The 27,311-nt window shown below is 51.1% G+C and overlaps 3 protein-coding genes across 4 annotated transcripts; all 3 read left to right on the top strand.

Moving 5' to 3' along the window:
• The first annotated feature begins 380 nt into the window (after window positions 1-380).
• RENBP (renin binding protein) lies at window positions 381-6,473 on the top strand. The gene is given in 12 exon segments (XM_074276916.1): window positions 381-558; window positions 952-1,055; window positions 1,431-1,506; window positions 1,787-1,862; window positions 2,070-2,111; window positions 2,114-2,241; window positions 2,857-3,081; window positions 3,252-3,333; window positions 3,588-3,763; window positions 4,138-4,269; window positions 6,096-6,183; window positions 6,274-6,473. Coding segments are annotated over 11 exon segments (1,197 nt in total). The 5' UTR covers window positions 381-558; window positions 952-954; the 3' UTR covers window positions 6,345-6,473.
• Window positions 6,474-6,634: 161 nt separating this feature from the next.
• Window positions 6,635-13,770, top strand: NAA10 (N-alpha-acetyltransferase 10, NatA catalytic subunit). 2 transcript variants are annotated; one of them, XM_074276912.1, is made up of 8 exons: window positions 6,635-6,943; window positions 7,639-7,737; window positions 8,072-8,130; window positions 9,815-9,860; window positions 10,007-10,122; window positions 10,462-10,506; window positions 12,292-12,376; window positions 13,407-13,770. In XM_074276912.1, exons 1-8 carry the CDS (start codon window positions 6,650-6,652, stop codon window positions 13,641-13,643), a joined length of 981 nt encoding a protein of 326 aa, XP_074133013.1. In that variant the 5' UTR covers window positions 6,635-6,649; the 3' UTR covers window positions 13,644-13,770. The 2 variants fall into 2 exon arrangements, with proteins under 2 accessions (XP_074133013.1, XP_074133014.1); XM_074276913.1 differs by having other exon boundaries at window positions 13,152-13,770.
• Window positions 13,771-15,376: 1,606 nt separating this feature from the next.
• Window positions 15,377-26,806, top strand: NUDT16 (nudix hydrolase 16). The gene is made up of 3 exons (XM_074276915.1): window positions 15,377-15,570; window positions 15,693-15,968; window positions 26,525-26,806. Exons 1-3 carry the CDS (start codon window positions 15,433-15,435, stop codon window positions 26,690-26,692), a joined length of 582 nt encoding a protein of 193 aa, XP_074133016.1. The 5' UTR covers window positions 15,377-15,432; the 3' UTR covers window positions 26,693-26,806.
• Window positions 26,807-27,311: the final 505 nt, after the last annotated feature.

Here is a 27,311-nt window from a genome sequence, read left to right as displayed (position 1 = left end):
AAACTGAGTCCCAGAAAGGTGATGGTCCTTGGGTAGAGCCACTCAGACACTGCCTGAGGACTTGAACTTGACTCCTGTGCCATGGTAGGTAGCCCTGCTCCCTGTGGCCATGCTGTGAGGACTCTCCTCCCGCTAGGCCACACCCCAGGGGGTAGGAAGGCACTGTTCCTTCTTCCCCCTGCTGCTCCATTGTGCTTGGGAAGGAGACAGTTAAAAAGCTGCTTGTGGGGGAGCTGGAGCCAGGGGAGGGAGAGGAGGAGGAGGAGGAGGAGGAGGAGGAGGGAGCGAGCCAGGGAGACAAGGGAGGCAGCCTCAACTTTGGCCCCTCCCCAGCCCTTCAAGGTTATAAGTTCAGGGCCCCCAGCCTGGGTCCTGCTCCTTTCCCCTTCCTGCTTCAGGAACTGCTTGCAGTCAGCTGAGCAGTCACAGGATCAGCCTGTAGCCCAGTCTCTGCCTCTAGCCCCAGCCTCAGGCTCTAGGATCTGCTCGGGGGGCTGGGGGAGGGGAGGGGAGCCAGGAGCCCTGGTTCTCCACCTCTGCCTCCTCACTCGTTTTGGGGTAGGGCTCCCTCTGAGAGGGATGGGGGTGTAAGAGGGAGGGAGTCAGTGTGTAAGTGTGGGGGGAGAGGGAGGGGTGTCTGAGTGTGGGGGCCGAGGGAGGGGGTGTCAGAGTGGGGGAGAAAGGGGGCGTCTGAGAGTGGGGGGGAGGGCTGGGTGTGTGCAAGTGGAGGGGGTGTAAATGTGTGTGTAGGGGGAGGGGGCCTCAGCATGTGAGGAGGGGGGAATGGGGTGTGTGTGTGTGTGTGTGAGTGTGTGTGTGAGTGTGTGTGTGAGTGTGTGTGTGTGTGTGTGCACGCACACGTGCGCCTGCTTGCGAGGGCTCCAGTACAAGAGTGCTTGAACTCCATGTCTGGCTGCGTCACCACTGGGATTTCTTCCTCTCGTTCCCTAGGAGATGGAAAGGGCCACACTGGCCACCTGGAAGGAGCGGGTGGAGAATGAGCTGGACAGAGTGGTAATGTTCTGGACCAAGTACTCCCATGATTCAGAGCACGGGTAATGATCACCTCAGGGCCTCTGGCCTTTGTTCCTCATTCCAAACTTAGCCCTCCTTGCCAACTCGGTGCCCCAACCGGGGGCAGAGCTCCAGCATGGCTGCCCCCCAGTCCTTCCTTCCCCCAGCAGGCATCGGCCTCCCATCTTGCCCTGCCCTCCCCCTTCTAGGCCCTGCCTCTCTCCTACTGTTTTTGTCTCCTTACCACCTCTTCTTGGGCTCTTGAGTGCTTTCACTCAACCTGGCTCCAATCCAACCTAGAAACTCCTCCACCTCCCCCACCATGGGGGGTCCGCTGCTAGCAGAAGAAGGCAGTGCAGTGCACACAGCCAGAAGCAGCCTCCTCCCCTTAGCTAATCTCCCCTCCTTTCTTCCAGGGGCTTTTTCACCTGCCTCACTAAGGAAGGCCAAGTGTATGATGACCTCAAGTACGTGTGGCTGCAGGGGAGGCAGGTAAGGTGCCCCCCCCTCACGGGAGCCCCATATATTCTGGCCCGTGGGCAGCGGGCCCCCGGACAGGCCTGACCACGGCACAGAATATCGAGAGGCCGGCGCCTCCTTGAATCTGGCTACATGTAGCCCAGAAAGTGTGGGGGCTGACACAGCCTCCCCCATCTCCAGATTAAGGTACATGCAAGATAAAAGTGGACAATGGAAGGTCAAGTCAGGCCCGTATGCTTGCAAAAGAGGCTCGATTCCCCCAGCCCGGCCCCCACTGGCTTTCTCATTCCAGGTATGGATGTACTGCCGTCTCTACCGAAAGCTGCAGCGTTTCCACTGGCCTGAGATCCTGGATGCCGCCAAAGCAGGTGCTTTGATCCTGTCTCCCTCTCCCCCATCCCCCAGAATTCCCCTTCTCCTCTCATTGTGGTGCGCAGGGTAGCCCTGCCTAGAATGAGAGGTCCCCTCCTGAAATAGTCCCCACAGGAAAGGCCTTTTCAATCCCTGTCCCTCCTTCTCCCTGTGGAGGGGGTCAGAATGGAGGGGTTCACTTCCTCCCTTGGTACTGCTTCCAGGCGGGGAATTCCTCATCCGCCATGCCCGGATAGCCCCTCCGGGAAAAAGTGTGCCTTTGTGCTGACCCGTGATGGCCGCCCTGCCAAGATTCAGCGGACGATCTTCAGTGAATGTTTCTATACTTTGGCCATGGATGAGCTGTGGAGGGCCACTGGGGACCCCCGATACCAGGTATGTGGGGTACAAGTGACTAGATCTTCTCATTTTCCGCTGAGTGAACATAGGCCCCAGGGAGAAAGTAATTTGTCCAAGTACCCAGCTAGGAAGTGGAAGATCTAAGAAACCCCTAATCAGCGTGGGCCGGCAAGAGTTTTTTTTTAATTAAAGCTTTTTATTTTAAAACCATACATGGATAATTTTTCAACATTGACCCTTGCAAAGCCAAATTCCCCTCCTCCTCCCCTAGAGATGGCAAATATCCTAAAAAAGATGTTGATCATGTTAAAAATATCTATTAAATCTAATATGGATATACCTATTATCTTGCTGCACAAGAAAAATCAGATCAAAACTGAAAAAACTGAGAAAGAAAACAAAATGCAAGCAAACAACAACAGAAAGAGTGAGAATGCCATGTTGTGGCCCACACTCCGTTCCCACAATCCCCTCTCTGGGTGTAGATGCGGGAAGAGTTTTCTGAGGGGGAGGAGGGGGGGGGAAACAAACCACCGCCAAGATTCAGGAATACGGCTGGGCCCTGGTGGATTAGAGAAGAGGCCGAGTATTGGGCAGGACCCTTTGGCTGACTCAGGAGATTCATCCTGACCCCGTTTCTTCCTTCTCAAGAAAGAAGCTGTGGAGATGATGGATCAGATAGTGTACTGGGTTCGAGTGGACCCCACGGGCCTGGGCCGACCTCAGCTCTCAGGAGCCGTGAAGGCCGACTCCATGGCTGTGCCCATGATGCTGCTTAACTTAGTGGATCAGCTCGGGGAGGATGATGATGTGATGTCTCGAAAATATTGGGAGCTGGGTGAATGGTGTACTGAACACATCTTGAAGCATCTCCAGGTTGGCTACCCCGGGGACTGAGGGGGGAGGGAGGGGCTGTGGGCAGCAAATCATCTTTTCAGCCGGGTGTGGGTTGGGTACGGCTCACGGGCTTATCTTGGAGGGCTTGGGGGAAGGAGTATAAAGCGGAGGAGGGATTTCTTCTGAGTCTCCTCCCCTACCCCTGACAGAGAAATGGACAGCTTGTCCTGGAGAATGTAACTGTGGATGGCAAGGAAATTCCTGGGTGCCTGGGAAGACAGCAGAACGCAGGTGAACGGAGAGGGAGTAATACGGTCTGCGGTTGGGGGGAAAAGAGCGTACTGTACGTACAGAGGTCGAATTCCCAGTGCCGGTGGTAGGCCGAGGGGTGAGGTCCTGACCCCGTACTTTTAAGGAACTTTATTCTAGCTTTGTGTCCCGTGAGCGGCTCACGGGTGAAGTTCACCGGGTGAAGGAATCCACAGCTGTTGGGGAAGGTTACAGCTGGGAGGACAGAGGATCTGACTGTGGCCTCCCCCCCTCAGGTCACGCCTTGGAGGCTGGCTGGTTCCTGCTGCGCCATGCTATCCGCCAGCGAGACTCGGAGCGCAAAGCTCTTATCATTGAGAAATTCATCCTGCAGCCTTTCCGTTCTGGCTGGGACAACGAAAATGGCGGGATCTTTTATTACCAGGATGCAGATAACTTCTGCCCCACCCAGGTGAGGACCCCCCAAGCTCTCTGCTTCGGTCCCAGAATCCACGCTAGAGTTCAGGGTATGGTCAGTAGCTAGCCCTGGGGTTGGGCAGGGGTTGATGGGGGAAGTGAAGCCTTTTCCCTCTAAGTCTGACCGAGCCTCCATGTTCCTACCCCTGGAGAGACAGGACCCTGAAGCACTTCCAGACCCAAAGTGGGGGTGGCGGCACAGAACTCTCGGAGCAGAATTTGGAGAAATGAGGGATGCACTGTTGTCACTGGAAAGGGGCAGAGTCTAGGGCCCCACACTAAAGAAAAGAGTAGCTAGAGTAGGGAGGGGGGGGGGAAGAACTTACAGATGAGTGTGTGAAGATGGTCTTTTCCTTCCCCCCACCCCAGCTGGAGTGGGACATGAAACTCTGGTGGCCCCATAATGAAGCCATGATCGCCTTCCTCATGAGTTACAATGAGACCAGGGACCCCACGCTGCTCCAGCTTTTCTGCCAAGTGGCTGAATATGCCTTCGAGAAGGTAAGAAAGCACTCGAAAACCTCGAGCCAGGCTAAGCTGCGCTTGCTCTGCTTAAGGCACGGCTAGGCTGGAAAGGGGTAAGGAGGGAGGTAACATGTAGGGGCCTGCCGCCCAGGGGGCCAGAACGAGGCAAATAGCAGCTTGATAGGAGAAAACTTCTGCCAAGGAGAACTGCCCCCAATGGAAGCGGCGGCTTCCGCCCCTCAGAGTGCTTGCTTTATGCAGCTGTTTGGTATTTCACTGTTTTTTTTTTTTTTTTTTTATTACATTTTTATTGGGTTGGAGTCAGTCACCGTTACTGTGAATTCAAATACCTACAGCATGGGGATTGTGGAGACTCCCTTATTGTTAGAAGTCAGGCTGGAAGTCCCCTCCCCCCAGCGATATTCTAGTGGGATCTGGGTAGATGGCTGGGGTTCTGGGATGCTGAAGCAGTGCCGTCAAACCCCCAGACAGGACCCCTAGCAACGACAACCCGGCTTAAGCACAGATTTAACCCCCTTGCCCGTTGATCTGGTCCTGGGGTCTCCTGCCTACGTTGGCCACCTCTGTTAGAACAAAGCTTCTAGAGTGCCACGTGAAATCCTTCATGGGGCCTTGCAGTGGAGTCCCGAAGGTATTCTTTCTCATTAGAGAAGGCGTTGTGGTACCTATTTTAGATATGGGCCTGGTTCACGTATACATTTCTCAGGCGCAAAGAGCTTTTGAGTGGGCCTAATTTCTGGGGCTTTGATGGATGGGGAAGGAGGAAGGACATCTTTGCTGAGCTAGGACCTGAGCTGGATCTTGAAGGACAGAGGTTCTGGAGGGGGTAGGAAGACCTGGAAAGTTGAGAACTCCACAGTACGTTGCAGGAGGTAGGCTTAGCTTGAACTTAGTTTGGAGTTTCAAACGTTAAGTTTCTATTTGATCCTATTCCACTTGGTTTCCACCCTGAATGTTCCTTCTCTGTGAAACTCCCCTCTACTACTCCAGCTCCTTCAGTTCTTTTCGTGTCCATTTCTGCTTTCTGGCCTAGTCTGTCGTTTGTGAGATGGGAATTAGAATATGTAATTCTGTAATTTGAATATCTGTAATTAGAATAGGGACTCGGGCTAGTGGTGACCATGGGCGAAGTGGCACATAAATGAAAGGTGCTTTGCCAGCTTTCCACCACCAAACATTTGAGAGGGGTCTGGTGTCGTAACATTCCACCCACCCAGTCATTTGTGGGTAAGCCTAGCCCTTCCTTAGGGGCGCTCCACAGAGGAGCCAATTTATTGGGGCTTAAGGAGCTCAGAAAGCAATGGAATGAGGGGTACAGCAGATGGCGCAGTGGATAGATAGAGCGCTGGCCTTGCCAGCGGGAGGATCTGAGTGCAAATTCTTATCACTTCCTAGCCACGTGACCCTGGGCAAGGGGGTAGCCCTTGGGGGGCACATTTTGAAATAATCTCCCCTTTGGGTATGGGAATGTGCTATGGTGAAAAGAGGACTCTGGGTTTCAGTGACGCTGCCCCTTTTTATCCTTGGGGCTTGCCACAAGTCATTTCATCTTTCTGGGTTCTCATTGGAAGATGAGCCATTGGACTGCACGGCCTCTAAGGTTGTTTTCCAACTTTAAAAATCAAGGATTCTCCGGAACCTGAACGCTCCGGAGCAGGTTGTGATTTGGCTAAGAGAAAACAGGGCGAGCTGGGATCTGCTCCTGCTTTTCGGACTCTAGTGCTGGGCTTTGAGGGGAGAGACGAAGAGCAGCTCTAATGTCCAGCCCCTCCCTCCCTTTTGACCCGGGAGAGGGCCGGGGCTGGAGGGAGTGGCTCCTAACTCCGTCCCCTGTTCCTCAGTTCTCTGATCCTGAGCATGGAGAATGGTATGGCTATCTGAACCGCGAGGGCAAAGTGGCTCTCAACTTCAAGGGGGGGCCCTTTAAAGGTGAGTGAGAGGGCCGATGGGAGGGCCGGGGCAGGCGGGGCTGCGGGGGCCGGGGTGCCCCCATCTCCCTGCTCTGGGCTCTCCCCGCAGGTTGCTTCCACGTGCCCAGAAGCCTCTACATGTGTGAGGAGCTCTTCAAGGCCCTCTTGTTGACCTCCTAAAATGCAATGCCAGAACGCGCAGAAGGGCCGAACCTCAGCTAGCAGCCACCCCATTCCGCCCGAGGGGCTCCCAGAAGCCTCAGCCCCGCCCCAACCTGAAAAGTTTCAATAAAGTTTCACTAGCATCTACGGGAGACTCCGAGTGTTCGTGGGGGGCGGGGCGCACCTGCGCACTGGGGTCGGGGGGGGGGAGGAAAAGAGGAGGGGGCGGGGCCTGAGCAGCAGTTGGGAGCCAGAGCACCCGCCACCGAACCTTTCGGCTTCGGTAACGCTTCTTCTTCGGAGCAGTCCATTGGCTCGGAGGGATGGGGGTGGAGGAGTGGCAAAGTCGAATTCTAGAGAAGAAAGAAGCGTCCCGCTCGGGGCTGCTAAATAGTGACGCCTCCGCAGCTGGGAGGGAATCCCCCGCGCTGGTGATTGGGCCATGCCTGGGGAGGCGGCGACTGATTGGCCGAGGCCCGCCCCTTCCGCAACTGCTCAATAGCAACCTGGATCCCGCGGCGGCGGCTGGGAGCGCAGTTGCTTCCCCTCACCAATCAATCCTTTGCCCGGCCAAGTCCGCGTGGGAATCGGGAACCATGAACATCCGCAACGCTCGGGTAAGGGAGAAATGGAAGCCGGGCGTGGGGAGGGAGGCAAGGAGGAAAAGGGCGCTGGCCGCGTGGAAATGGAGGCCCTGACGGCTTGTGGGTGTGTGCGCATGCGTCAATAAAGTGCCTTGAGGCGGGAATTGGTTTATTAGGGTGGAGTTTTGGAGGGAAGGAACCTAACCTGTGAGGGCCGAGGTTTTCCGCGGATGCGGGGTGGCGGTGAACCCCGGGAACAGTAACCGGCCCCCAATCATATGCGCCAGGTCGTCTGGCCCCGACTTTTTGGAGAGAAGAGGCTTATTCCCATTCCCATGGGTCTTCCCTATTCTGGCACCCATACCACCCCACTCCTAACCCCATCGAACTGGCGCTCTCTCCATGCCACGGCAGGTGGGCCAAGTGTGTTTGAATGTCGGGCCTGGAGTCAGAAAGACTCCTTTTCCTGAGTTCAAATCCAACCTCAGACATTTAATAGCTGTATGACCCTGGTTGGGTCACGTCACCCTTTTGCCTCAGTTTCCCCACATATCAAAGCAGCTGGAGAAGGAAATGGCGGTTTTGCCACTCCAGTGCCCCTGGCATTTGGCCTTTGGGGTCACAGAGAGTGGAACGGGACTGGAAAACCGTCTGAACAATAGCAAAGAGTTTTGGGGTCAAAAGACCGAGATTTAACGCTTGGCCTGTCTTTTCCCCTCTGTCCCCAGCCAGAAGATCTGATGAATATGCAGCACTGCAACCTGCTGTGCCTTCCAGAGAACTATCAGATGAAATACTATTTCTACCACGGTCTGTCCTGGCCTCAGGTACGGGGTTAGAGGGAATGGGGGAGGAGATGGGATTTAGTGGTGAGTGGGTTTGGGAATCAATCACTGGTCTCAAGGGAACTGGAGACTTGATTTAGAACGTTACCTCTCCGGCCCATGTATCCCTATCTTCTCCTTCCCTGAGATTCACTTTGCTTCTCTGTAAAATAAGAAGTCAGGGACTACCTGATCTCTGGGGTCCTTCCCAGTTCTAACGGAGCCTGGGATCCTTCCAAGCCTGACATTCTGATTCTCTGTGCAGTCATGAATTGGGGGTTGGGGTAAGAGTCCCTTGCCATTCTCTTCTCACTTTGGCTCTCCCGCTTCCCCGTAGCTGTCTTACATCGCTGAAGATGAGAATGGAAAGATCGTGGGCTATGTCCTGGCCAAAATGTGAGTTGTCCTCGCCGTCTCTGTCCCCCTTTCCCTGGATAGTAAAAGCTTCGCCACCACTAACCCTGATACTGACCCTTGTAGTCACACTCCTGCTCTCCATGGATCTCTAAAGCAGGAGGGGAAGGCCCCTGGCTGTTCTGTATACCTGACAGCCCCAAGCCTTGCCCTCCTGCTGGGAGGGCCGCAGAAGCATCCCCCCCTCAGTACCTGTTTATCTGAACTTTTATGCTCTGCTCTAGGTCTTCCCTTTCGTCTCCTCTGCTAACTAAGCATTCAGCACCCACTGTGTGTAGGGAAGGGCTTTAGGGGAGAAAGGAAAGCTCCAGGATCTAGATCATATTCGTACCAAGTCTTTAACACAGTGCTTGGCCCTTATTAGGCAAGCTAGAAAGGCTTGTTCCCTTTCCTTTCCCTTGGGGGGTCCGCTAGTTTATTTTGGGAGATGTGTGTTGAACATACAATCAGCGGACTAGTGTTAGACTAAAGATGAAAACAGTTTCAGGTCTTGAGGCTACGTCTTAGCCAAAAGGAGAGAGAGAACATTCCCAAAAGAAAGTATCAGAACAGGAATGAATGTGCAGAGGACCATGCTAAAAATGTGTGTGGATGTATGTGCACACATACGTATGTAAATGTAGATATATGTACTCATATATACATGTAAATGCAGGTATACATACACCTGTGGAAACAATAAGTATGTATACCCACATGTATGCATGTGTGTAAATGTACACACACATACAAACGTGTATAAATATGGGCATATACGCACGTGGGGGTGGGATTGGGGTGTGTTTTATAGGCCCCTTGGGGAAAGTAATGAGTAAATACTAATCAAGCTTACTGTATGCCAGGCCTTGTGCTGGGACCGTTTGCCTTTATATGAGGCCTTCTCCCATTAGCTTCTAAGGCCCTCCAAAGTAGGGATTGGCTACTTCACTGAGTGTGGGGCCTGTCTGGCACGGAGTAAGTGCTTAACAAGTTATTTTCTCTGCCTTGGAGCTAGAATACAAATATAAATGGAACAATTTCTGCTCCTGAGAAGCTTACATCTAATGGGGCAACAAGTGGCTCTTTGTATATGCATAGAACTAATGAAATAAATGTGTAAATGTAAATACAAAGTGAAATGGTCGTAGTAGGAGGGAGAATGAGTATCCCAGCAGTTGGAATTGGGCTTATTAACCTTTCTGGTGTCCGGGACCCCTGGGACAGACTGGGGGAGCCCAGGGATTTCTTCTCAGAATCATGATTTTAGTGTAAGTGAAAGTCTATAGGTTTCCAAAGAAAGCAAACATGTTGAAAAACATTTATGAAAGTATCAAACAAACAAGATCCTGGATCCCTGGCAGGGAAGGGGGAGAAGAGGCAAGGGCCTAGGAAAGAACCGCATAGAACACTCATAGTTAAGCAACCTGATGTATGTCAGGGGACGAAGAAGGAGCTACAAAATGGAAGAGAACTGGGGGAGAGGAGTACCCGAGAGAAGGATCAGATGGAGCAGGGAGGGCAAAAGTCATCAGGGGGAGAGGAGTACCCAAGAGAAGGGTCAGATGCAGCAGGGAGGGCAAAGGTCATCAGATTGTGTAGTGAAGAGACAAGATGGTAGCTTCACTCGTGTATTTCTGTACTCACAGACAAGTTTCTAATTCTTCCTCCTCTTCGTTTCTGGCCCTAGGGAGGAAGATCCAGACGACGTCCCCCATGGACATATTACATCCTTGGTATGTAGACCCCTTTCTTTCTATGCCTCGGGCCTAGGACTGAAGTTTCTGCCTCGGTGGTAAAGGGGATAAATATAGACTTGGCTGTCAGGTTTTATTCTCTTTTACTCACAACCTCTCTTATGATTACTTTTTCAAACCGTTAGGCCGTAAAACGTTCCCACCGTCGGCTAGGTCTAGCACAGAAACTCATGGACCAGGCCTCAAGGGCCATGATTGAAAACTTCAATGCAAAATATGTCTCCCTGCATGTTAGAAAAAGGTGAGAGCCAAAGGTAGAGTGAAGAAGGGGAGAAATGCAGCCTTTGATTTAACGAATTTTAAATCAGAGGTGGAAGAGAAAGGCCCCATGAACAGGGCCTTATGTAAGCGGTGAGGCCTGAGTGTCATCCTGGGAGGCAGGAATGAGTACTTCGTCAGATTGGTCTTCAGAGACAACAGGGGGACGTGGGGGAAAGGTCTTGGTTTGGGGTGAGGAGTGGAGAGGTGGATGTTCGGGGAGGGAGTTTGCTTGGGGGGAGAGGGGAGAGGGGAGAGATGGTGATAGACTTTGTTCGCTTTTAAAATTCACCATGTTCACTGGCCATTTATTGTCTTACAGTAACCGGGCAGCTCTGCATCTGTATTCCAACACACTTAACTTTCAGTAAGTCATCCCAGGCCCTCCTGAGGGAAGTGGGAAGCCTGGGCCGGCACTAGGCAAGGTGGGGCATGTGTGAGGAAGAGGCCAGGAAGAGACTCCTGATCCTCTGCTCTTCCATGTGGATGCCAGGCTGCAGCAGAGTGTTGCAGGCTCAGGCAGACATGCCACCATTCCCACCGAGAGCCTGCAGATGTGATCCTATAGAAAAAAACATGGGCCACTCTTAGTTCGGTGACCTCTGGACAAACCTCTCCTGTCTCTGGGTTTCTCACCCCTCCTCTGTGCCCCGAGATGGTTGGACTTGGTGATTTCCGAGGTCACTCCTCATGCTGCTGTGCAGCACAATGAAACAAAAAGAACTTGATTTTTGGAGTCAGGAGAACTGAGTTAAACAGACACTTGCCTTGTAACCCTGGACAAGTATCTGAGTCTCAATATCCTCTTCTGTAAAACGGGCTGCCTGCCTCACCAGGCTGCTCTGAAGACAGTTTGGAGCATTTCAAGTGCCATAGAGATGTGAGTGATGTGGATGGTCAATGATGATCCAGCTTTGGGATGTGGAAAGGTGTTATGGAGAGCTTTCCCAGGGCAGGTGGCAGCTGCTTTTTGCTCCTTATGTTTCTTTGTGAGTGACTCCCTGCAAAAGTTACCTAGTGCTGCTTGCTAGGCCAGAAAGGTGACCTCTGAATTACTCCAAGTAGCCCGCTGCCTATGGTGGTGGTGATTGTGAACTAGAAAGGCAGAGCCAGGTGGAGGAAACTTGGCAGGAGGGCCTTATGGCAAAGCAAGAGAAAGGAGCCTGACAGGAAATAGAAAGCCTTGAGTCTTAGGGGGTGGTCCTCCAGCCGCTGATAAAGCCCTTCCATTCCCTCCTTCCTAGACAGCTCTAATTACCCAGAATTCTCATTGGGCTGGAATTGATCTTTCTGTACCCTCTTCCCTGGTGTTCTTAGATCTGCCCTTTGAGAAGAGGCCAGTCTACATGACTGCCTTTCAGGCACTGGATATGGTTACCATTTCCCATCCTTCCTCCTTCCCCCCCCAGGCCCCTTATCACTAGCTAAATTTGGGGGCCAGCTGCTAAGTCCAAAAGCAGCAGCCCCTATTTCACCCTAACGGAGACTGACCTTACTACTAAAGTGCAGCCCTAAGACCAAACATTCTAGTCCAGAGGTGATCAGGTCAAGAATGGAGATCCTGTGCTGAGCGGAGGGGGAAAGAGAAGGGAAGGGGGAAAAGGCATTTAGATAGAGGACACCAGGCTCGGTGCTGAGCTCACAGTTGCTTCTCACGGGAGTACTAAGAATAGGTGCTATTATCATCCTCCTTTTACAGATGAGGAAACTGAGGCAGAGGTCAAATGGCTTGCCCCAGCTCACATAGCTAGTAAATCTGAGGTGGAAATTGAACTCAGGGCTTTCTCCCTTCAGACTCAGTGCACGGTGGTACCGGGCAGCTGCCTAAGGAGGGAGAGAGTGTCTGTTGGTGGTACAAGAAGTGGTGAGCTGTGCTCAGCTCTCTTAGGTTACTCCTTGGAAACCCTTCAGCACCCATGAAGTTGAGAACTAATGCCTCGTGACAACTTGCAATCTTCTCTGCATCACACCCCCGTGTTGTGTTGTCTTTGGTTATTCTCCTTGGGAAGTGCCGTGTCTCCTCGGCTCCTGCGTTTGGTGCAGGTTGTCGGGCCCCGTTCTCACTTGGTGAGAGAAGGGAAGGAGACCAGTGTGAGTTTCTCCCACCAGGCTCCCTTTCCCCCCTTTCCTCCTTTCCTGTTCTCTCTTCAAGGATCAGTGAGGTGGAGCCCAAATATTATGCTGATGGGGAGGATGCTTATGCTATGAAGAGAGATCTGACTCAAATGGCGGAAGAGGTTGGTAGAGGGCAAAGTGTTGGAGCTTTGCTGCAGCTGCAGTTGGGATGGGGGAGGATACCTCAGAGAAGTTGAGTCCCCAGATTCAAGCTTCCCTGAGGTCCAGATGGTGGGAGAGAGTGGAAACATCGCCGAATGTAAGATTTGGGAGATCTGGGTCCTAGACCCGGTTTTGTCACTTGATAGCTACGTGGCTTGGCAAGGAATCTTGCCCCTATGGGCCCCAATACCTTCCTCGTGTGAAATGTGCTCAGATTTAGGCTAGGTGATTTGAGGCCCCTAGCAGCTCTGACCCTCTTTGATAAGAGAAACCAGGACAGAGTGAGGGAATTCCCTGACATGGCGGGGAATGGAGGAAGACCGGTAAGGTCCCTGGTGATGCCCACGGCAGGAGCAGGCCCCTCAGTTGCAGTTCTTACCCTGGGATCTGTGGGTTGGTGATCTTGGACAGGGAGGGGGGACAGGACTTCTTTATTTTCACTTCTACTAGAAATGTAGCATTTCCTTCAATTATTCAAAACTATGATTGAGAGAAGTGTTCCATTAGATTCAGAAGCCTGCCTGAGAGGGTGTCGGTTAGCACCAGTATAAGGTCTAGACTCACTGGAGGGGGATTGGGGCTGGGCCCGGGGCCCCAGAGAGGTGGGAAGAGCTTCCCCGCAGATGTAGAATTTGGCAAGGTTTATAAATTGCTTTTACCTCCTTTATCTTTAATCCTTGGGACAGGTCTGTGAGGGAGGCAGGCAGGGCAGGCATTATTGTCCCCATTTTACAGATGAGGAAACTGAGGTCCAGAGAGGTGAAAGGACGTGCCTAATGTCACAGCGGCAGAGCCAGGACTAGAACCCAGGTCTCCTGACTCCCTCCTGGTCCGGTGCTCTTTCCACTATTGCCTCTTCCTAGAGACAAAGGATGGTCTCTCTGTTTCCTCCTGATTCTCTCTGTTTCCCCCTTTCCCCCCCCCCCCACCCCTGTCCATCTGTTCCTCCACCTGTCCGTCTACTTGCTCGTCCATTCACCCTCATGGTAGCTGAGGAAGCAACTGGAGGTGAAGGAGAAAGGCAAACATCTGGTGCTGGCCTCCTTGGAGAACAAGATGGACCCCAAAGTCAACCATCTGGGGGAATGCTGCCGTGAGGAGAAGGGCCTAGGCCCCACAGCCGAAGACAGCAGCGGCGGTGACAGCAAAGACCTCAGTGAGGTCAGCGAGACCACTGAGAGCACTGACATCAAGGACAGTTCCGAGGCCTCCGACTCCACATCCTAGAGTCCCCAAGCTCTGGGATTTCACTGTTCATCAGCCACCCCCATCACTTGTTTCTCCTCCCCCCACCTCCCATCAGTTCTTCCTATTAAAGCATTTGGGGCCCTGGGGGCTGTTTTTCTGTGAGAAAGTGGGGTTTTTTTTTACCTTGTTGGGGGATTCTGGAAGAGGAGAGAGACAGGAGGAGGGGGAGAGAGAGGAAAAGTGTGTGTGTGTGTGTGTATGTGTGTGTGTACACGTATGCAAATTTGGAAGGTGTGTGTGTGTGTGTGTGTGTGTACTGTGTTTGTGTTTACCAGAAACACTTTCTGCATAAAGACAAGGGAAAATAGGCTTTCCACTATCAGCTCAGCGAGGCAGCCCCCCAATTCCAGTGGTCTTCTAATCTGCATGAATGAGGGTCCGAATAATTCTCTTGGTAGTAAACAGACACAGGCAGAGTAGGGAGGGTTGTGGCGAGGGAATTAACCCAGGAAGGGACAGTGGTTAGAAAGGGGGCGAGTCTGGCCTCTTGACAGGTTGGCTGTTAGCCTGAGGGAAAGACAGGAGTGTGGCGTTTCTCAGGGCTCCTGCTAACTCACCAAAACTAGAGAGAAGGTGCCAACCTGAAATCGCACTCATTCAGAAAGCATCAGTGCCTACTGTGGGCCAGACGCTGCCCTAAAAGGGCCAAAGTCAGGCCCTGCCCTCAGGGAATTCTGTCTATTGGGGGAGGCCACAGCCTAGCAAATATGTACACAAACTCTAGACCCATTAAATGGGAAATAGTCAGAGGGAAGGCTTGGGGAAAGCGGTCTGGAGATTTTACTTGGGACTTTAAAAGGGAAACGGGGGGCTAAGTAGTGAGGGCCTTGGAGGGAGAGTTTTCCGGCCCTGGGGTACAAGCCCAGGACGGGCAGGAGCTTAGAGACCGAAGCTTTCAGTGGGGAAATAGCCGGGAGGCTGGAACGCGGGCCGAAGAATCCATTTGGAAAGAAGGGCTACCTGTCTAGGTAGGAGGCCCAAGAAACCCCAGCTCAAAAGGTGAAAATTCGGATGCCTGCCTTCTCGGGCTTTTTGTTTTTACACATTTTAATAGGACTTTCTTTTTCCAAATACACGTATAGTTTTCCACATTTGTTTTCGTAAAGCTTTGTGTGGCATTTTTCTCCCTCTGCCTCCCCAAGACAGTAATGTGATGTGGGTTAAAGCTGTGCAATCCTTTTAACCATTTCTATATTTGTCATATGTGGTGCGAGGAAAACACGAGAAAGAAAAAGCGAACGGGCAAACGGCAACCCCCCAAAAGCACAAATACGGGTGCATTACGCCTTGGGGAGGCTGGGGGGGGTCGGATGGAACGTTGGCTTTTAGAGACAAACGGCTCAGGATGTTCCTGCCCTCGGGCCCCGCCCCCTCACCAGGGGGTGGGACTTGGCGCTGGCTAAGGGGCCTTTCAGTGCCTACTGGCCCGGGAAGCCTGCCTCTCGATTGGCTTCCAATGGGCTTTTATTCCAGTTTTCCCAAGGACTGCAATGGCTGACGATACTAGTGGGATCGATGGACCCGTGACGTGATTGACTGGCTCGGGCTTCAGCAGGAAGACCCGCCTCCCTCCGTTGTTTCCCCGCCCCTCCGGAATGTTCCCGTCTCTGATTGGCCCGGGTAACCCGTAGCGCAATTGAGTGGCGGGGCTCCCGAGGGCCTCTGGGATTGGTCGAGCGTCCCGTCGGTTGAGCCCCGCCCCCTGCTTCCCGCCCCTGCTCACTAACGTTCTGCGCCTGGATCACAGAAGTCGTCGGGCAGCCGAAGCATGGCAGGAGTTCGGCGTATCACCCTGTCCGAGGCCTTGGACTTAGGGCCCAGTTGGCGCCACGCTTGTCACGCGCTGCTTTACGCCCCGGACCCGGGTCGTCTGTTCGGCCGTATCCCGCTGAGATATGCTGTGCTGGTGAGGGGCGGTGGGCCATCCCCGGGACTCTCTGCACAGGGATCCCAAAGGCGCTGGGGGGTGGGGAGGCGCGGGGGCTGACAGGGTAGTGGCTCCCGTTCACCCCGCCTTCTCTTTGGCAGATGCAGATGCGATTTGATGGGCGACTCGGCTTTCCGGGGGGCTTCGTGGATGCCCAGGACGGCAGTCTGGAGGCGGGCCTGAACCGGGAGCTGTTGGAAGAGCTGGGCGAGGGGGCGGCCGCCTTCAACCTGGGCCCGGAAGACTACCGGAGCTCCCATGCCACAGCCACCCCTCCGCCCCGCGTAGTGGCGCACTTCTACGTCAAACAGCTGACTCTGGATCAAGTCCAGGCACTGGAAGCAGGTGCTCCCCGTGCAAAAGACCACGGGCAGGAGGTGGGCCAGAGCCGATCCCTTCCCCCTCCCGCTTTCTCCCCCGGCCTTTCCTATCGCGAACTCCCAGCTGCCTTTGCGCAGGTCATCCCCGGCTCAAGGACAGACTTACCCTTCTAGCAACCCCCCCTTCATTTTTTTCAATCGTCCCCCTCACCCCCTTCCTTCCTTGGCGCTTTCTTGGCAGATCTCCTAATCCGAGCCCCTCCCCTCTGAGCAGCTTGCTTTTCCCACCGGTGTCTCCTAGGCGTCCCCTGCCTGGTCTGGCACTCCTAATCAATGTGGTCACCTCCCCTCCAGGACATCCTGAGTTGGTACCACAGCGAACCTCCCACTGCTTCCCAAAGAAAGTTCAGGTGACCTAGAATTTGGGGCCTTCTGGGGTCTCATTCCGACCTGCCTTTGCCGTTGAACTCCTTTCCCTCATCCCACTTTGATTATGTCCTGTCCTAGCTCCACTGACTTCCGCAGGTCTCCCAGACCTTCCGACTCAAAAGTCATTGTTCTTTTACAATACCATATCGCTTGTGCTTCTGGTAGCTCTTGTCATTCTGGGTGGGATGGCCCCTTTTACCTCTGCCTCCCTGCCAGGCTGGAAGCTCTCCAGGTCAGGGGATGGGTTCTTTTCTTCCTCCACATCTTACCTCCAGCCCCATAGTCAGCACAAGTATCAGAAACGTACTTTACTGCGAGCAGAGGCTTAACCTGTCACAAATCATTGGGTCCCAGTGGTTTCTGATTCATTAAGCACCATTGATGTGATGAGCTCAGTGCTAGGTGCCAAGGGCACAAAGACAAGAGAGGCAGAGAAAGAGACTGATTGTGTGCATCTAGGCCTACAGTGGCTATCACCAAATCCTCGAACTCAGTGTCTCATACAAACTGTCCGAACTCACCGTCTCCCCTAAAGTCACTGCTGAATTCCACCTTTTCCGTCAAGTGCGGATCCATCAGTCTCGGAAGCAGTCCTGGGCTCTTCCTTTTCCCATCTGATTAGTTGCCAATGGCTTCTTCTCTACCTCCTTTTTATTGACTAAGCTAGCACCCTAGCCCACATCCTCATCGCCCTCAGCTTGGACTGTTGTTCTAACCTCCTAATTGGGTTCCCCACCTTTAACTTCTCCCTCTGTAGTTCACCCTCCTCACAACTGTATCCAGGTGCCCCTAAAACACAGGACAGACAAAGACACTTTTTAACATTCACCCTTGCAGAACCTGGTGTTCCAAATTGTTTTCCTTCCCTCCTCCCCTCCCCCCTCTCCTAGACAGCAGGTAATTCAATATAGGATAAACACACAATTCTTCTAAACATTTCCACATTTATTTATTTTAATAATAGGCTTAAAAATTTTTTTTAAAGTAGCTTTTTTCAATTTTTTTCTTTTCAAAACATCTACACAGTTTTCACCATTCATCCTTGCAAAACCTGGCGTTCCAAAATTTTTTTCCTCTCTCCCCTAGACAGCAAGTAATCCAATATAGATTAAACATATGCAATTCTTCTAAACATATTTACACAATTTTTAAAAATAAAAACTTCTTTTTAATTTTTTTAAATAGTAGCTTTTTTCTTTTAAAACTTTTTTTTTCCCCCCTGAGGCTGGGGTTAAGTGACTTGCCCAGGGTCACACAGTTGGCAGTGTCTGAGAGCAGATTTGAACTCAGGACCTCCTGACTTCAGGGTTGGTGCTCTATCCACTGCGCCTCCTGGCTGCTCCCATATGTATAGTTTTCAATATTTACCCTTGCAAAACTTTGTGTTCCAAAATTTTTCTCCCTCCCCCAGACAGAAAGTAATTCAATATAGATTAAACATGTGCAGTTATTCTAAACATATTTCCACAATTATTTATCTATTTTTAAGAATAGTTTTAAAAAGTTTTTAAATAGCTAAAAAATAAAAAATTTCAAAAGACATGCAAAGATAGTTTTTAACATTCACTCTTGCAAAACCTCATGTTCCAAATTTTTCCCCTTCCCCCTCCTCTAGACAGCAAGTAATGCAATATATGTTAAACATGTGCAATTCCTCTAAACATATTTCTACATTTATTATGCTGCACAAGAAAAATCAGATCAAAAGGGAAAAATATGAGAAAGAAAAAACTAGCAAGTAAGCAAACAAGCTATTGTCATCTCTCAATGCTAGTGCCCTCCTTTCCTCCAGAAATCTCTTTATATACAATTTTTATTTTACTTTCTGTGTATCTTCATTTTTCCTCAAGAGAATATAGGTATCTAGAAGGCAGGAATTTTTTTTGTTTTGTTTTGTTTGCTTTGTCTTTGTTTCCTCAACACCTAGCACAGTGCCTGACAACTAGAAATTTACTTTCTCCTGATTGCGGGATTACTGTATATAAATTTCCAGGTGGGGCCTACTAAAAAAAAAAAAAAATGAGGAAATCATAAAGGAGGAGGAATCTGAGCTAAACCTTGAGGGGGATACCCAAGAAGGAAGTCATTGGGGGTAGGGGTGGGGAGAGCCCAGTAGTCCAGTTGGTATAAAAGTATGTGGTGAGGAAGTTGTTTCAGAAATATCCAGCCGGCCAGCTGCAGTGGAGAGTTTGTGAAGGAGGATGGGGAAGATTCTAGGTTGGAGCCAGACCATGAAGGGTTTTAACTACCCAGGACCAAGAGGAGTTTGTATTGGCTCCTGTAGTTAAGAGGGAACCACTAGAGCCTCTCAAGGAATTGTGGGACATGATTAGACGTGTCAATATCTTTCCAATATTACTTATATGGCATTGTAGATGATGAATTGGAGGCAGGGAGACCAGTTTGGAAGCTTTCCTAGGGCCTAAGCTGGGATGAGGGTCTCTTGAAAGGAGAAGAGGTAAATGTGCGAGAGGCTGGAGAGGAAGGATGGCCAAGACCCGGCAGCTGATTGATTCTGGGACTGAGAGCTGTTGAGTGTACTCATTCCTGTGCTTGTAATTGGAGGAGAACACCTCTGTGTTAGTTTGTGTTAGTACTGTGAAGTTTTATAGCCAGCCCCGGTAGGAAGTTCTCTCCCAGTTGTTTGGGCAGTGCCGGCATGTAGTGAGCCATCCCCAGACTCACCTCCCTCTTTCCCCTGGTGGCTGGGATAGCTAGATTATGGGGTTTAGGATCAGAAAGGAGGTTAGAAATTGATCTCATCCCCACTTCAAAAAAAAAAATAATAGTTTTTTCTTTTCAAAATGCATGTAGAGATAGTTTTTAAGACTCATCCTTGCAAAACCTTGTGTTCCAAAGTTTTCTCCTTCCCTTCCCCTCACCCTCTTCCCTAGATAGCCGGTAATCTAGTATATGTTAAACACGTGCAATTTATGTCTACGTTTATCAAAGTATTGCCCAATAAAAATCTTCATCCCCATGTTTTAGTGAGGGGACTGCAACCTAGAGAGGCTGTGCCTTGCCCAGGGTCACATGGTTAGGCTGTGACAGAGCTGCTATTTGGGGCTGGGGCCTCCAGTGAAGGTTTAGTGGGGACGTGTTAAGTTACAGGGTGGAAGGGAGCAGAGGTCTGCTCAAAGGCTGGGGCCTGCCCTCTTGCCCTTATTCACTCAACTCTGTTGTGATTCATTTTGAAATGCTGCCATAGGCCTTTTTAGCCCGTGTTGGACCTAGCCCAGTTAAATGTGTAACGTGATCCGCTCACAGTTAGCTGTCAGTTAGCATGGCACAACAAAGAATGCTACAGTCAGGAAGACCTGGATTCAAGTCCTGCCTCCTGTCTGGCCATTGGCCTCCAATTCTTATCTGAAAATGAGGCCATTGGCATGTTATTGTTTTTCAGTCTCCTCTGACTCTTTATGATCCTATTTAGGATTTTCTTGGCAAAGATACTGGAATGGTTGGCCATTTCCTTCAGATCATTTTACATATGAGGAAACTGATGCAGACAGGGTGAAGGGTCATACAACTAGGCAGTGTCTGAGGCTGGATTTGAAGGCCAGATGAGTCTTTCTGACTCCAGGCCAGGCACTCTCTTAAATAGATGACTGGGCTAAGCCAAGTAAAAGACAGTCCCTGCCCTCGGGTCTAACAAATGATGAAATGGAAGTAATCTGTAGAGAGAGGACCCTAAGATTAAGGACACATGTGACTGGAATGGGCTTTCTGCAGGAGGTGCAATGTGTGCTGGGATTTGAAGGAAGCCTTGAAGGTGGAGGTGAGGAGAGCATTCCGGGGGCTGGGGGACGGGGGACGAACAGCCAGAGTAAATGCTATTTATATATATTTTTATATATAGTAAATTCACATCAGGGGAAATCAGCAGCAGGGTAGCCAGGGTTACTTGGTCACAGAGTACATGAAAGGGAATAGAGCGTGAGATCAAATTGACAGCTTAATATGTAGAGTCCATGAAGTTGGGAGGAACTTGAGATACAGGGTGGGAGCGGGTCAGTGGAGAGAAGAAATGTGATGACTTGGCAATAGATTCCAGATGGGGAGTGATGGATTGAGAAGCCAAGTGATTGGAAGATCCCCTCATCAATAAGAGGGAAGTTAAGAAGAGGGGAGGGTTTGGAGGGAAATGATGATGATGGCTGGAATTAAATTCCATAGTACTTCATAAAGCATTTCATTTGATCCTTACAACAATCTTGGCAGGTAAAAATATTATTATCCTCATTTTATAGATGAGGTAAACTGAGGCAGACAGAGGTAAAGTGATTTGCCCAAGGTCACACAGCTAGTATCTTAGTTTGAATTAGAACTTGGGTTTTTGATTCCAGGGCCATCCCTTGTCAACCATGCCACCTGTCCAGCAGAGAAAGCTGGAGTTCTGTTTTAGACGTGCTGAGTTTAAGCTGTCTCTAGATTATTCTGTTCTAGATGTCCAATAAGCAGTTGAAGATACGAGGAAATGAAGGGGTGAAATGTGCTAAATCAGTTCGAACCCTATAAGTAGGAGTCAGTTTGAGAAATTTTAAATTCTAGATTGAAAGAATTGGCATTTTCTTCTTGAGACACTGAAACTTTGTAAGCCAAGGGGTGACGTGGGCAGACCCGGGCTGTCTTAGGAGTAACACTGGCTGCTGGGTAGAGGCCCCCGCTGAAGGCGGGCTGAACGAAGCTGCTTCTAATATAGGTGGAGAGAAGGGGGGTGTGAGACAGATCAAGGTCAACTTGACAAGACAAAACATTTCTGTTGTGAGAGGCAACTTTGAGTTTAATCAAGGAAAAAACTTTCTAGTGGTTCAAATGATCCAGCTGTGGCGTGTGTTGCTTTGAGGAGTAATGCCCCCCCCCTTCAAATAAAAACTGAAAGAGCACTTTATCAGGGATCCTTGTTCACATGTAGATTGGAAAAGATGGCCACTGAGGCTGTTCTTTCTCTGGCTTCCTGAAAGCGAGTGCAGCAGTCTGGACAGTGGTGGTCGGGGCCCGTGGGAGCTGCTGGTGACTTTTAAGGGCTCAGCATTAGTTGGGCATTTGGAGAGAGGTAGTGAGGAGATCCACCACCAGCTGAAGAAGAGCAGAAGTTTGGAGTCAATTTGTAGACTTTGTTGTTTGCCAAAGAAAGGGGTTGGTATTTATTGTATTCTAGGCAAGAGGAACTGTGGCAGTGTCTTGAGATAAATCTGTCAAACCTGATGGGATAGCCCAGCTCGTCATACCCTCCCCTCTTCCTAACTTCCCTCTTATCCTTCCAGTCATCTAGATTCTTAACCTGTAACTGCCCTCCCCATCTGGAATCTGTTGCCAAGTCTTATGATTCTCCCATTGTAATGTCTCTTCTCTCCATTGACCCTGGAACCACTTGGCACAGGCCTCATTCCTAAACTTTGGCAAAAGAGGCTCATTTGGAGGCTTTGGAGGTGTTTGAACTAAAGTGGTTTCAGTGGGAGTGAAGAGAGAAATGGCAGAGTAGATTCTGTAAACCACATTTATTAAGCACTTGCTGGATACCAGGTAAAAAGATGAGGTAACACATGAAATCTGCCTTCAAGGGAGCTCTAAAACCAAGTCCTAAGTGGAACAGGGGTCAGGGTTCAGATGGAGAAGATGAAAAAGGCACAGCCAGAGCAGAGACGGGCAGGAGAGTGCAAGGTATTTTCTTTAGGAAGGAAATGTTTCAGTTCTCCAGTGTGGCTGGCACAGAAGAGTGCTCATAGGTGAACGAGGTGAAGTAAGAGAAGGCTGGGACAGACCTTGAATGCCCATGGTCTGGTAGGCCAGGGTCACAGGCTGAGACCATCAGAGTGGCACAGGCTGCTGACTTGCACTGTCAAGGACAAATTCACTGAAGAAGGTTAACAGATGGTACTGAGGAGGAGGCCGCTGAATTATTTACTTTTGTACCTTTATTTTATCTGCTAAGGAGAATGATCTTTGGACTGGAAAGATTAGCACAGGAATAGTTACCAAGGAGTTGAAATCCAAGATAAGGACTGGACACCTAGCTTTTTATAAGCTTATCACAAGATCAAGTGAGACTTCACGAGTACCGTGTGTGGACCTTGCTGTACTTCCAGGCCACTTGGCTTGGAGAAGACCACATGTCCATTCTTTTACAAAGGGGAGAGAGAGGCCAGTGGGGTCTGCAGGGGCAGGGGGAGTCCGGCTGCTGAATTTAGAGAAATTTCTAGGCTATTTTAAAATTATTATTTTTATTTTTTTATTTTATTTTTTATTCTTTTTATTTTTCACAACACAGGCACAGATAGTTTTCAACATTCACCCTTGCAAAACCTTATGTTCCAAACTTTTTCTCCTTTCTTTCCCGCTACCCCCTCCACTAGACAGCAAGTAATGCATTATATGTTAAACATGTGCAATTCCTCTAAACATATTTCCACAGTTATCATGCCACACACAAAAAATCAGATCAAAAAGGAAAACACTGGGAAAAAAGCAAGCAAACAACTAAAAAAGGGGTGGTATACATTCAGTCCCCATAGCCCTGTTTCTAGATGCAGATGACTCTCTCCATCACAACTCTAGTGAAATTGGCTTGGATCACCCTGTTGTTGAAAAGAGCCACATCCATCAGAGTTGCTCATCACATAATCTTGTTGCTGTGTACAAATGTTCTCGTGGTTCTAAAGGCTATGTTATTAAAGGGACATTAAAGTGAGCATTTAGGAAAGACAGCGGTGATCTCTAAGCACCAATATGAAGAACTGAAAATACCACTCTACCCTTTTCCTTTTCCCAAGAGGTCACTAGAATGGAATTTGATAGCTTTGGGCCAAGATTTTAGCAAAACATCTGAGGAAATCACAGATGAGGAGGAGAGATGGGGCCCAGATCAGGAATATCACCCCCATAGATGCAGGCTCTGTGGGTGGCATATTGGGATTATCTATCTTCTATCGTTTGATAGAATATTTTGTTAAATATTTTTCAATTCCATTTAATCTGGTACAGAACGTGCTGGTGTGGGGTACCCAAGTCGTCTCCTGTGGTGTAGCATTTAATCAGTGCCTTGGAGAATGAGAGCACCCAGGTCCCTTGCTGAGTACAATAGTTAACAGCAGGAAGACAGAGTCCCTAAAGAGAACATCTCAAGAGGCGGGATGACCTGAATTTACTGATAAGAGGGAATTTAATGTCCGGCTGTCTAGAATGTAATTTCCCACAAGTGGGGGGGGGGGAGGCAGGGAAGCTGGGTCCCCCAAAACAGCATTGATGCCTGCCACTTTCTAAGGTTGCAGAGTCACACAACTCATAAGGGGATCCAAGGCAGGATTTGAACCCAGTTTTAGCTGATTCTAAGCCCAACACATAGAGTCCTGCTCTTGAGTTTCAAAAGCCAGCTCCCTTGTTAAGTACAGCATGAGACAGGCGTGGGTAGACAAGGACTTTCTAAGCAGCAAGCTCCCTATGAATCTGTGATTCAGAGAGCAGAATAACTAGTGCCACACTGGGCTACCCAAGAGATGTTCAGTGCCTGGAAGAAGCCCCTCCCCCTTTCTTGTCCTTCGAGAGACACAGATTGCAATTTCCATTCCAGTGACCTTGTGAAAAAAGGAAAGCAGTGGGGTGTAGATGGGGTTCTAGCGGCAGGCAGAGAGTTGTGGTCCTTCAGGAAAGAATTCATGAACCCGAAATGTTAAGTGGCAAAAATGGAACTTTATTGGATGAGAGGTCAGCTTTGCTAGGAGAACGACTTCCTAGTGGCAAAGTCCTGCTAGGGAATGGAGGCTGACACTGAGAAGAGAATGCCTTCCCAGGGGGCAGGGTGCTGGCAGCTATGCCAAAGAGGCCAAGCATGCTACTTTGGCCATTCTGCAAAGAAATGAGAGAGCAGAAACCTATTTTATGAGCAGATCTTGGCGGGGACTGGGGGGAGGGGGAACTGGGAGCAGTTAGAGAGGATCTCATCCGTATCTTCCTTAGGAATGAAATTACTTTGAAGGCTTTTTCAGCCTGAATTTGAATGGGGGTGTGGTGAGTGGGTGTGATTTGCCTTAAAAAAGGCCCAGCCTGAGAAACTCTGAGCCTGGGAGATAAGGAATCTCCCTTCTTTTACAGATCAAAAGAGGACACAATTTCAGTGATAATCTTACTGATTAGAGGGACCCCAGCCTCACCCCTGTCCTGATGCTCAGGTTTTCCTGCTGGTGCTTAGAGATCACTCCCCCCACCCAGGGATTCTAGGTCAGTTATAGCCTGAAGCCTCTTTTAGCTTGAGGTTTTGCAATCCCGGCAGCTGAAGGAGTTTGAGTTTTACTTGGAGGAGCTAGGACTGAGGCCCCAGAGAAAGATTGTTCTGGAAGTGACCGGAAGAGAGGATTTGGGAGAAACCGGAGGCTGGCCATTAGAGATGGAACTACCAGCTTCTGGAAACTGATTGGAGGTGAGAGGCAGAGGCAGAATCACTTGAGTTTCCTTTTTCCACCCAATGAATGTTCCCCATCCCAGTCATTTAATAGACATTTCTGTTATACTTTCAGACGATGAGTTTTTTTCTCAGTAGTATTTTATTTTTCCAAATATGTGTCTAGTTTTCAATATTCATTTTTATGAGACCGTGTATCAAATCTTCCTCACTTCCCCGACGCAGCAAGCAGGCCGATGTGTTAAACACAGGCGATCTTTCCATATTTGTCATGTTGTACAAGAGAAATCAGAGCAGAAGGGGAAAAGGCAACGAACCAAAAGGTGAAAACTGCTTTCCAGTCTCCACAGCTCTCTCTCTGGGTGCAGATGGCCTTTTCCATCCCAAGTCGATTGGAGTCGTCCTACAGTCATTTTTAAGGGTGAGGTTGTGTATGAAAGCCCCTTTGCTGGCTTGAAGCTGCGTTGCTAAAACACCCACCACAAGAGGGGTTCCCTTTCTTTATATTACACTAGCAGGCGGGGCCTCCGCAGGAGGGGCTTCTCAGCGTGGAGGCAGTGAGGCTCAGTGACTTGCCATGGCTAGTAAATGAGGTTGAATTTCAACTCGGGTCCTCCCAGGCCGAGGCCCGATCCACTGAGCCCCCTAATTGCCCCTCCAACTCATATTTTATTTAAAAAGTCTTTACTAATAGCTTTTATTTGTTAAAAACTACCTGCAAAGGTAGTTTTCACCTTGTTCTGCCTCCAGCTTTCAGTGAATGGTGCTACTCAAACGGCAGGAGGGAGGGCGTGCCTTTCAGGCACAGATCCCAGCAGTGCCAGGACCGGTGGAGGGGGGGGTGTTGCGGGGGAGGGCCGCGGCGTGTGGAGACTGAGAAACTGAGGCTCCGACTTAGTGCGCAGGGGAGCCACGTGGCCAGTCCCGCTCTTACGGGGGCTGCGGCGGCGAAGAGGATGGGTGGAGTAGGGAGACACTTGAGGAAGCTGTTAAAATAATGCAGGGAGAGGTGAAGCGGCACGGAGCGGGGGGCGAGGGAGGGGCCTGGGAGAAGAGCGGGTTTGGGGAGTCGGGGGCGCAGAGCGCTGCCCATCCGAGAGTGCTATTCGCCCGAGCCTGGCTGTGGCGCCCAAAAAGAAGAGGGTGAGAGGGTGGGGCTGCTGGGCCCCGCCCTTTGGGCCGGGGAGACGGGCCGCCCTCGGCTCTGGAGGGTCAGGGAGAGGGGCGCCGCAGGGACTTGGTCGGGCTCCGGCTCTTAGTTACTTGGAGGTTCAGCTCCCAAGGGGGAGGTTGAGGGTCGGAGGGACCCAAAGGAGAAAGCGGTGGGGGCCGAGGGGAGGAGCGGCTGTGCTGGAGGCGAGCCCCAGTATTGGCTCTGGAGGAGAGGGTGGGCCCTGATTCATCTTGCTACCTTCTGATTGGTTGATTCTGTATCCCATTGAACTCAGGCTCCCGACCCGCTCTCCGGAGACTGGAGCGCAGCTGATTGTCCACTGTAGGAATGCAAGTAGGGGAGGGGGACGTGTTGCGGGGAACCGTCCGAGGGCAGAGTGCACGTCGGGCTCGGTCTGCGGGCCCCGAAAGGCACGTTTAAGGGCCTGGCTAGGACTTGGAGGGAGGCAGAAGGAACTCCCAGATGCCGCAAAGCTGGCTGGGCCGCGGGTGCCAGGCGCGCATCTCCCGAGACCCGGCCCCGCTCGGGGCTGTGGCGGGGTTCCTGGCCTTTCGCCGACGGAGCCCGAATCCGCCAGTCACCGTCTCGTCCCTGTCTCCTATGTCTCCGCAGGTGCTGGGGCTCGTGCGCGTGCCTCTGTACACGCTTCGGGATGGGGTCGGAGGCCTCCCCGCCTTTCTTGAGAACTCCTTCATAGGAGCAGCCAGAGACCAGCTCTTGGAAGCCCTGCAAGGCCTGGGGCTCCTGGAGACCAGGCAGCTGCCCCCTGCTCGCCACTAGGGGGCCTCTGGATAAAGGCCTGGGGCCCCGAAGGGGTCGACCTGGAGCTATGCAGTCCTGCGGCCGGAGAAGAGTGTTGACGGTGTTGATTACAGATTTCCAGAAACACCAAAACGTGTGGGCTTCTTTATTCGGGGCTCTTCCCTGTGCGTCCCCGGGCTTGGGGGGTGATGGGGCTGATTAGAGCTCTCCTGCCTCTGGAGGGTCGCCGAGAGGCAGCCGGGGTCCTGGGGGGGGGGGGAGTGTGGGCGGGGAGGGACTCCCAATTTACTTTGGTCCTTAAAGGGCCCCAGCCACGTTGCTAGGGTCCCGCGTGGTGTCCTACAGGGATTATTGGCCGGTAGTCTGCTCTGCCCCCACCCTTTCCCCCTCCACCCCGTTAGGACAGCCGGGGCCCCAACGGTTGTCAGAGGAGGCAGAAGAGCTTCCGCTGGCAGGAAGTGGTTACCACCTGGGGGGGGGCTAAAACAGCTTTTCCCTCACCCCCATGGGGGAGGGGGGCGCCGGATGGCAAGGGGTAACTCAACTTGTACCCCCCCTGTTCTTTGCTCCAAACTACGGGTGACTCCTTGGAATAGCCCTGCGCTCTCCTGCCGGGGGCTGCCGGGGAGCACCGCCG

Source organism: Sminthopsis crassicaudata, chromosome X (genome assembly GCF_048593235.1).
Source record: "Sminthopsis crassicaudata isolate SCR6 chromosome X, ASM4859323v1, whole genome shotgun sequence".
Lineage (NCBI taxonomy): Eukaryota > Metazoa > Chordata > Mammalia > Dasyuromorphia > Dasyuridae > Sminthopsis > Sminthopsis crassicaudata.
Note: the sequence above shows the minus strand (reverse complement) of the source record. Positions and strands in the feature narration are given on the sequence as shown.